The sequence below is a fragment of the Siniperca chuatsi genome, linkage group LG9 (assembly GCF_020085105.1).
Source record: "Siniperca chuatsi isolate FFG_IHB_CAS linkage group LG9, ASM2008510v1, whole genome shotgun sequence".
NCBI classification, from domain to species: Eukaryota; Metazoa; Chordata; class Actinopteri; order Centrarchiformes; family Sinipercidae; genus Siniperca; species Siniperca chuatsi.
Window position 1 is genome coordinate 6877254 of NC_058050.1, and position 10438 is coordinate 6887691.

General features: G+C 36.9%; 1 protein-coding gene across 2 annotated transcripts; it reads right to left on the reverse strand.

Annotated features, from left to right (window-relative positions):
- Positions 1–444: 444 nt before the first annotated feature.
- On the reverse strand, positions 445–10376 carry LOC122881556 (membrane-spanning 4-domains subfamily A member 8-like). 2 transcript variants are annotated; one of them, XM_044207881.1, is made up of 7 exons: positions 10232–10376; positions 7411–7602; positions 6768–6887; positions 4797–4853; positions 3971–4168; positions 2383–2505; positions 445–915 (listed from the first exon to the last, which is right to left on the reverse strand). In XM_044207881.1, the coding sequence occupies exons 2-7, from the start codon at positions 7582–7584 to the stop codon at positions 850–852; spliced, it is 738 nt and encodes a 245-aa protein (XP_044063816.1). In that variant the 5' UTR covers positions 7585–7602; positions 10232–10376; the 3' UTR covers positions 445–849. The 2 variants fall into 2 exon arrangements, with proteins under 2 accessions (XP_044063816.1, XP_044063817.1); XM_044207882.1 differs by lacking the exon at positions 10232–10376 and adding an exon at positions 8553–8708.
- Between the last annotated feature and the right edge of the window lie 62 nt (positions 10377–10438).

Genomic DNA, 10438 nt, shown 5'->3' on the forward strand with positions numbered 1-10438 from the left:
GATGTTGCTTCTTGTTAATAAAAAGTGAATCAGTGTCTGTATCTTGAAAAATGAAAGAATAAGGCAGGTTGCTGCAACAGAATGATGAAAATTGACTTGAAAAGTTGATTTGCAATTAAAACAGGTTGAAATGTTCCTACTACACACTTTTTCACCTTTTATCAGACTAACCAAACTTTCAGGACTCAATTCCAGATAAAATAACATATTTTGAAGATTTCTTTCATTGAACAATTTCAGGTAATTTACAAGCAAAATAACAGGATTGACACTACTGAGCAGACTGACTAATAATTTTATTAAAACTTCCAGAAACAGCATTTAAAAAAAAAAAAAAGAAGAGGAATATGATGATATTTTCAAATTATAGTACTAATTTTCACCTCACACTTCTGCTTCTGTTCATAGTTTTCTTTCCTATTTGTACACAAAGAGCACAACTAGTTATTTAAGTATTTTATTTATTTATTTATTTATTTTAAATGGCTTAATATTGAAAAATAGCAAAACAGTCAATCAATGTCACAGACACATACATGAACCTCCCTTTTACTTACAAACATACTGACCGTAAGGCACATGACTCGATAGAAAATCATAATCAATGGGAACAACAGAGAAAGAAATGGACAGCAGCATATACAATTTAGTGCAGATTACCAAAAATACTCTAAAACATAAAGCGCAAATATGTTTAAACAACCCTTGTAGGAAAAGACCAGAAGTTTGGCAGAGACCGTACCAGCTAAATTTGTGTAAATCATTGACATTACAGTACATACAGTCAATGGTATAAATGCACAGGATTGTAGATCCTGGTAACTAATAGCACAAAGCAAATATTGTCATTTAGGCTGTAGGGTTACTGGTGACTTCCTCCAGAAGTGGTTTGTAGTATTCTGGTTCATCAATGCTCTAAAATAGAAAAATAATATCAGAAAAGCATAAAAAAAAGGTGCGGACATACTCAAACATTAATATTTACACACTACATACACTTGTGAACTTTCCTGCTTGCAGGGGTGATAATTTTAGTCTCCATTTTTGTAAGCACTTTTCTATTTTGAATTCAGACATCCTAAATTTCACAATATTAAGAAGAAAATACAACTTGGCAGCAAACTGCATAAAATATAACGTGTGTAAAAATTGTGTGTTTATGTCTATACTGACAGATTTATTAAGAGTTGAAGATTCTTTTGCCTATCCACACATTTTGAAATGAATAGTTTGACATTTTGGGGTAAAAAACACATTCACTTTCCTACTGAAAGTTAGATGAGAAGATCAGTACCACTGTCGTGTCTACACACTAAATATGAGGCTACAGCGAGCAGATTAGCTCAGCATAAAGACTTGAAATGGGGAAACAGCTGGCCTGGCTTCCTCCAAAGGTAACAAAATCCACCAACCAGCACTTCTTTCCCTAAATGTCGAACTATTCCTTTAATTGATATGCACTGTAAATGGCAGGAACCTACAGAGCTCCCTAAAGGTCACGTCGAGAATTTTTTTTTGAGGACTACTTTTGCATTCTGTCGCAATATGTTGTTCGTTACCTCGCAATACTTTTCTTCTTCCATTCCTTCAGAGCCATGTCTATTTCTGCTCAGCTGCTCCCAGCACTGTGCAACAGTATATCAGCTCATTGAATTTTACTTTGAACTGGGCATTAAATATGTTGATATAGTACTTCTGCTCAATAGGCATGCATGGTCATGTAATTAGTGAAAGTAAAATTAAACGAATTCTTAGATCAAGAGGTCTCTCCAGAAGAAAGCAGTACAGTAATCTACAGCACTGAAGTATCCTTCAATACTGAAACAGGTTTTGGCAGAAGGCCTGGTGCTATAAATGTGGAGCAATAATTGATGTTCCTTATACGTACAGCTCCTACCCAGAAGAAATGTTCTATCTGATAACTTCTTTGCAATGGCCTTCATATAAAAGGTAAGGTGTCCATAAACAATGCTAAATGCATTAATTTGAGAATCTCCACACTACCTTCCATTACAAATAGACATATAGCTCAGAAGGAATGGAAGAAGAAAAGTATTGCGAGGGAAAGCAAAAGTAGTCTTCCAAAATCTTTTTACCATGACCTTTAGGTGGCTCTGTAGAAACCAGCCAAGATGAAAATAATGCACTGACTTCCTGTGTGTTAGCTGATCCTACAAACTTTAATGGAGTTCTGACTGACATGAAACTAAGGAGATGATTTCAAGTCAACATTTTGAGTGAGATTACAACCACATGTTCATAACCATATGGCCCTGTTCTCACAAGGACTGAAGTGGCGTAAAAAGAGAGCGTTTGGGTTCAGTCAGCCTTTCCTTTGTAAACAACAAGTTTAACAATAATATATGATTGTGCACACTACACCTTGATTTCTCCCTTCATAATGCTGCTCAGAGCCTTGATCCCCAAGACGGCAGAGCTGATGACGATGCAGAGCTCCAGGGTCGACAGGACGATCAGCACAGCATTGATGCTTCTTGTAAGCATCTGGTGGGACAAAAACAAAACAAAACAGTGTTACCTTTAAAAACACATATGGTTGTTTCATTTAGATTTAACTAAATTGGTAGAAATGGTTCTTATTTGACCCATTTCCTTCAATGGGCTTATTTTTTTGTATCTCTGATTGACTTTTATTTAGAGCTGAAACTAATTCTTACTGAAGAGCATTACGTTCGAAGGGGGGGGAAAAAATGGAGACATGATCTTGTAATTATGACCACCATATCCCATAATTATGACTTACCATCTCATTATTACGAGAAAAGATCTCAGAATTACAAGATGACACGTTACACAGCATTTTGTGACCCATTAGATTCTATAACCTGATTAGGAATTTCAACTATATTGCCACTGCATACATTTTTATATTACGTAAGCATGCTTTATTGTGATAGCTATTACCAAATGGTACCATAGTATTTAGATAGGGTCAAATTGCTAGCTTGGATGCATTTCTTTCTTGTATGACTTTGTATCTATGAAGCATCCCATACTAGTTTAGCTGCTGCCAAACGAACAGAGCGACAGAACAGAGTGCGATTCCTGCCTGAACAATCCCAAGGATTTTAGATGCGCAATGTTGACATACAATTGTTATGCTTATCGTATTGTCACTCTTAGATGAGAGTAAAGCTTTAATGTCCCAGAGGGGCAATTTGGCTTACAGACAGCAGTCAATAATTATAAATACAAAAACAATACAACAGCGTCTTTATTTCATGTCCATCAACATATCACCATAACAACATTAAGTCATCAGGACATCTGATTATTTACTCAAGGCATAGAATACTGTACTAGTAACACCATCCACATTACTCAGTGACATTAATATCTCCCACTGTCTCAAACCAAGGAGGAAATGAAAGCAAATTAAATCAGATAGCCCCATCATGCCTGCATTTTCTTTTCCTTCAGTCAAATCAATAAATGATTGTCTATAAAGTGTCAGAAAAAAAAAAAAGAAAAGAAAAAAGCTAACCACAATTTCCCTGAGCCCAAGGTGACGTCTTCAAATTCCTTGTTACATCCGACCAAGAGTCAAAAACCCAAAAATATTTTGTTTACAATTATCCTCACATTTTAAAAGCTGAAACCAGCTCATGTTTGCCATTTTTTGCTTAATAAATTACTTAAACAATTAATCGACAATCAAAATTGTTGGTGATTAATTTTTTGTGGATGGATTATTAATTCCTCGACTAATCATTTTATCACTGGTTTTTATTTATTAGTTTATTCTCCGTGAAGCCTGTTGTAAACTCATTTTGAGAGGTTCTTCATACTAAACTTATTAGTCTGTAGATGGTAATTACTGAGGGTAACTTTTAAGACAATACCTGTAAAACAATTAAAGCCCTCTATTTTAGCACTCAGTCATATATGTATATACACAACATCAGTTGTATAACTTTTATTTTGACTGCCGAGATACTTCCACACTTACCAGAACAAGTGCCTTGCCCTCCAAGCATTTCTCCTTCAAGATGATCACCTCAGAAGATGGACTTGGCGTAGTGTAGTCATAATAGCCATCATTACACATCCACCAAAAATAGATATCTGCTATATTGATGCTGTAGAGTACGATAGCTGTAATGGCAAAAGCAACTCCTGCTAGATTCAGAATCGCATTGAGGATGACCTAAAAATACAAAACTGGTCAGTTTATGTACAACCAAACACAAAACCACACCAGGCAATAAACAGCATACAGTACACTGATGGACCTTAAAAATCAACAGACTATCTCACCGTTTTACACTGAGGGTTTGTATCCCTGCTGTGGAAACAGCTAGGTGGCTATTAACTTTAAGAACCCCCTGCAACTCTGCCAAAGTGCCTTGGAGCAAGACACTGAACCTATATTCTGCCCTCTCCAATGAAAATACATACTGTATACATGTGAGACAATGTGGGTGTGTATATATTGTATATTGTAAGGGTGCTCCGATTGATTGAACACTGATAGTTATCGGCCGATTTTCATTCTAAACAGTTTGATCGGTGTTCTTTACATAAATAAATAAATAATGCTACACAACAAGTAGAAGGCTTCAAATAGACAGTATCGGCCGATACTGCTTCCAGTGATCGGCCCCAAAAATCCTAATCAGAGCACCCTTAGTATATTGTTGATAAGTGACGTTACATGTTCTTCTCCTCCATTCGTCTTGAAATAAAACAAGAATGAGAAGAAAGAAGAGATGAGAATAAAATGAAAGAAATCCTTTTAAGATAACATGAGGATGTTATAGAGCTGAAATACTCACCAGACATGGACTTGAATACTTCTCAGACAAAATGTTCATGGTGCCAAATAACATAAACTAGAGAAAAGACAAAAAACAAAATCTTTAAAACTTCCACTCTTCCACACAAACACTAAAATTCATATATGTCATTTGTAGAATCTTTGACTGAGTGAACAGCATTTTGAGCACCAAGAGAGAAAAACCCTCATCATGCGCTCACACTGGCAGACAAGAGACAAAGCAACCGGTACTTATTAATGTCATCTGAGAAGAGATTAAGCTGTCCTATAACAAAACAGGTAACAAAAAGCTATTCAGATATTTTTGGGCTGTCTTGGCTGACACACCTTTTCACATTGCATGGAGGTTGGGGATAGTGTCTATGGACTGGCAAAAGGCAGTAGTGCTTGTTTTTTCCTCTCAGGCCGTACTGATGCACAGCGGTGTTTTGAGCTAAATGCTAACATCAGCATGCTAACATGCTCCTAATGACAATGCTAACGTGCTGATGCTAAGCAGGTAAAACATTTACCATGTTCTCAATTTACATTTACTAATTAGTACTAACCACAAAGCACAACAGAGGCTGATGGGAATGTCATTAGTTTTGCTGGTATTTGGTCATAAACCAAAGTATTGGACAAATTGAAATTTTGAGCCGATGATGTCGCTATATAAACGTTACCAACCAAAATTATTACAATAGACCTTTTTCACAGAAGAAATTTTGTTTGGCTTGTCTTAGCAGGAAAAGCACATGTGCAATTACTAACATTAATGATGTCTGAATCCTATTTAGTTTTTCCATTTGTGACCTTGGTATAATACATGATGGTTCACTGGTATGGCTTTCTTGAACATTTTAATGAAACTGAGCCATTATCACTGTCATTAATTCCACCTGTGCTTTTCCTGCTATGACAAGTAAATATATCTGCTGTGAAAATGATCACTTCATTCTGAAAGGTACATGAATGTCTGTGTAAAATGTCATGGTACTCCATCCAACCTCATCCATGTTGAGATATTTTACTCTGAACCAAAAATGTCAACTTGCTGGTGGCGCTAAATTAAAAGTCACACCAAGTTATTAGCATACATCTGGAAACCATGAATGAAGATATTTCGACGAATAGGTGAAAACCTTGACTTGATGGTGGAGCTAGATGAAAATCTCTACCATCTCATAATAAAACAGCAGCAGGTAAGGAAGATGCTGTGGTAAACTTTAATTTCATCTTTTCACAACTTTTACCGGTTGGCATAGAGAGTAAAGGACCTTTTCCACTTGACTTCAGCCACATCAAACAATGTGAAATATGTGTTCATTAGTCTGTATTGTTTATGATACTGTTGGTAAACGTGGTACCAAATGCATTGTATTTGCCACATAGAGCCATCAATTTAATTAAAGTAGGCAAAAATGCAATGTAAAAAGACCCAACTGGACCGCACCCAGTGATTCTTGTTTGGGGTTTTTAGGGACGATCAAGTTTTTTTTGGCCCTGATTCCAATCCAAGTCTTTTAATATTGGTTATCTGCCAATATCCAATATTCCATACATATGTATACCGATACATATTTACATAGCAGCAGATGATATGCAATGTTGATTATGTTGGCACATTGAAATAACAGGTGTACTAGTTTGGCTTACCTTATTTTTCAAAAGCTACTTGATCCAAATACAGAAGGTCCTGGTCCAAAATTACTAAATTTATAAGCTTAAATTATTGACATGATATGAATGAAAGATCCTTAGGATCGGTTCATCTCAGAGTGTGTATCCAGGCTGTTCCGTATGAGAAAAGCTGTTTCAGGCTGAACAGCCTCAAAGTTCTATTTGTCTTCACTCTAGCTTTTGCAGAGACTTTAGAGTATACAGAATTTCATTTTTTATACAGACAATTCTATTGGATTTTGGTTAGGACACAAAAAAACATTTAAAAAAAAAAAAACAACAACAAATACAACATTAGCTTGCTTACCAATCCTCCTAACCAAAAAGGAAACCAGGTAAAATCCATTTCCCACGAAGAGCCACCTCGACTGGCACAGAGGATCGCGCCAAAGCCGATGTTGAGCAACCCGATCATGATCTGCAGAGCCTGTGGAGGAGGAAACACAGTATGAACAACAGGGTGAACAAAAAACAGCTGTACAGTACAACTACAGTTACCAAGTGAACACTGTTAGAGTTAATTTGAGAGCAACCCTGTGGTGCAGAACATACTATTATACTGGACCACTTTCTGTAATAGTTTCATGATGTTTTCTAAATGTAACTTTCCTATATAAAACAGAACATTATGTTAAGCTCCAAGACAGGTACAGAGCTGTGACACTGTAATGGAAAAACTCTCTTAAACAACTCTCTTAGAGAGTGACATGGACACAAAAAATGTGACTGTAATTTGATTAAGACAATAACGTGCAGCTTTTAGCAGAAAGAAATAAGATCAACAATGCTTTTATTTGAATTATTCCACCAAGATAAATTATTTACTCAAAGATGAAATCAGAATTGAGTGAGGAAAGAAAAAGTACTAAATAAAAAACCCAGTGTAGCATACAAAAGCTTTAAAGCTGAAGTTCACAGAGCAACTTAAAACATATAAGGTTGTAACTCACCCCCAGTACTGACTGAGAAGTCTGGACCCTCCTCAGGCGCTGAGACACAGAGCAGCACACAGGGTTGTAGCAAAGGCCCTTGAGGATTTGGCACAGTGGAGGCCATGGACTTTGTGGGTCAGAGGTCATAGTGAACACAGTCACCCCATCAGCCTTGGTCACGGTCACAGACATCCTGCCTGCTCCTGTAGACTGAAAGAGGCAAAAGAGTTTGTAAACTTTGAATCTGCTGAAACAGGTTATGGTTGCTGTTGCTGAATCTTAACATTAAAGTACTGAATCCTCATCATTGCCTCAAATGTGACCAAACATGCCAAATATTTCCAATCTCAAAACCACTGCCAGCTTTATGCAAGTACAAAAATGGCTGGAGTATCTAAGTGCAGCAGACAATGGCAGATTAGCTGGTGGGTTTTTGGTAAGTACAGGTGTTACTAGTATTTTGTCCACCGCATCAATGAGAGTAGGCTAAATAACAGACTCACTTCTCTGTATAATGCAATACAGTTCAACTCCTCAAACTACATCTTCCTAAATGATCATAAAGTTGATTCAACACCTCTCAAACAGTTGCAACAAAAATAAATAACCATTCTAACCTTCACGAAGGTAGGATTTATTGCAGGACTGTTGTCTTAGTTTTAGCTAGGTGTATCTAATAAACTAATAATGATGACGGAGTTCTCACAGTTACTGTAAGTAAAAAGGTGTAACTGGCTTCGGTAATGACATGGTCTGCAAGCATTATGTAGGTCATAGGAATTAATATCTCAAATTTAACCTTCAGCCATAGCCCTTTAGTAAAGAAGCTCAATATTTCCTTACTTTCACTCCGCCAACAAATACTGAGGTCCAGCTAACCAGTTTTAAAACTGCACAAACGTGTTTAACGTCACTTTTGAAAAAGCATTATGTTACACACAAATCTAAACACGACTGTTCTCGTCGTGTTAACTTGACTGGACTCAGTAACCGCGGTGTAACGTTAGCTACCTCAAATATATAGCTAGCATAGTGCACCTGCACCTGCGGACGTGTAACTGTTTGTGCTAACTAACGGAGAAAAAGCAGCCGTTTGAGACATTCAGTAACGTTAATCATACGGACGAATGTTGTATGAGGGAAACTTCTCCGCGACGTACCAGTAAGAAAAAAGACGATGTCAGGAGGCGTGTTAAGTAGCAGAAACACGACTTATTCCGATGGACTGTACTTCTTCTTCGTAAGGTTTTATGACTTCTTCTTCGTAAAGTTTTAAAGTTTTATGGTTTCTTCTTCTTCTTCTTCTTCTTCTTCTTCTTCTTCGTAAAGTTTTACGGCGGTTTGCAACCAACGTTATGGTGCATTACCGCCACCAACTGGAATGGAGTGTGGATCGGGACTCTAACTATACATTCACTAGTGATTAAATAAAAGAAAATAAACTGAGATGAATCCATAAAAATAAAATAAAAAATTTAATAACTAAAACACACCCTAGCTATATTCTCTTTATCAAATTTGTTCTCCTAAGATAATGAAACAACAATAGATAACACTTCTCTCTAGAACTTCTTTGAAAAAGATCTCGTAAATCAAACCTCATCTTTATTACTTTAAGGTTCAGTGTCAGTTCTCTTCTCTCAGCATCATATTTTGGACAGTAAATCATAACATGTTCTAAAATGTCTTCTTGTTTTCCTATTTTACATAACGTAGCCTGGATATTATTGTTTCCTCTTTCCTGGTTCTCCCCGTTTTCCTCATCACACCTACTTTTCTTTAAATGCTGTATAACCACCTTCCTGTTCTCTCTTCTTCCCACTGCTTTTGCCACCTTTCTTTCAGTTTATCCTTAATTGTGGTTTTCATTTCCGTTTTACTAAAGGGTACTGTAATGTCAGTGTGATTCGTTTTTGTGGCTTCCTTTGCACACTTGTCAGCCATTTCCTTTCCTTTGATTCCTATATGGGCTGGTATCCATACAAATGTCATATTTAGCCCCATCATTTGAATAAATATAGAGTTTGCTGTATCTCTATTAAGACATCTGGCCTGCTGTCTGAATGGCTGTGCTTCAAGCTGATTAACGACGAGCTGGAATCAGAGCATATTACTGCTCTCAAAGGTCTCACATCTTCAACCCGTTGCAATGCTAACAAAATTGCCAGCATCTCCCCTGTATACACCGATAGTCCATCACTGATTCGTTTGTCAATTTTAATGTTGAAATCTGGATCCGATGGACTGTAGGTGACTTTTGTTAGAGTAAATACAACATAACGTAAACTAACGCACTAGCTGGAGCATCGTGGTCATTGCTGCCTCCGGTGGTCGGAAGCTATATTGCATTAGCTGAGCGTCGAAGTTCATTCTTGACCTTGAAAGCAGTTTGACAGAAAAAAATGTTAACTCCAATAAGAGCTAGTAACATTTTTTTTTTTGTTTAATACGATCCTACATAAGTATTATAGTAATATAGCTTCCAGCCACAAGTGGCAGCACTGAGCTGTACTGCAGTCAGTGAGCGAAGAAGTTACCATCTTGGATTTTACATGGGTTGTATTGATTTTAACAGAAATCAGACGGAGTAAGCCGTCTTTTTTGTTTTAAACTCGCTTGACATACATTTTTTCCCTCTCCTGATAAGTTGCCAAGGAGTTCACCTGTCCTCTGCTGGGTTCGACTTTGAAATATCCATCCATTAACAAACTCGATGAGTACTGAATGGCTTAAATAGATGGGTTCACTTAGATAGCAGTACAGGACCTTATACATAATAAGGACTGGCAATCTTTTTATTAGGTTATTTTACAAATTGAATCAAATATAGAATACCTACCTGTTCGTGTCTGTTAGAGTAGAAGCGAAACCTAAACGACTGTACTCGATGACAAAATATGGCTGATTGTTTGTTTGTTGCGCAGTTATTGGAAAAGGGGAAGGAGAGGAACTAGTGCCAACCTGTTCCCAAAAGTATCTCCTCCCATCTGGAGGCTATAAAGAAACTTAACCCCTTGCTTATCATTCAGCTAAACACAGATACATG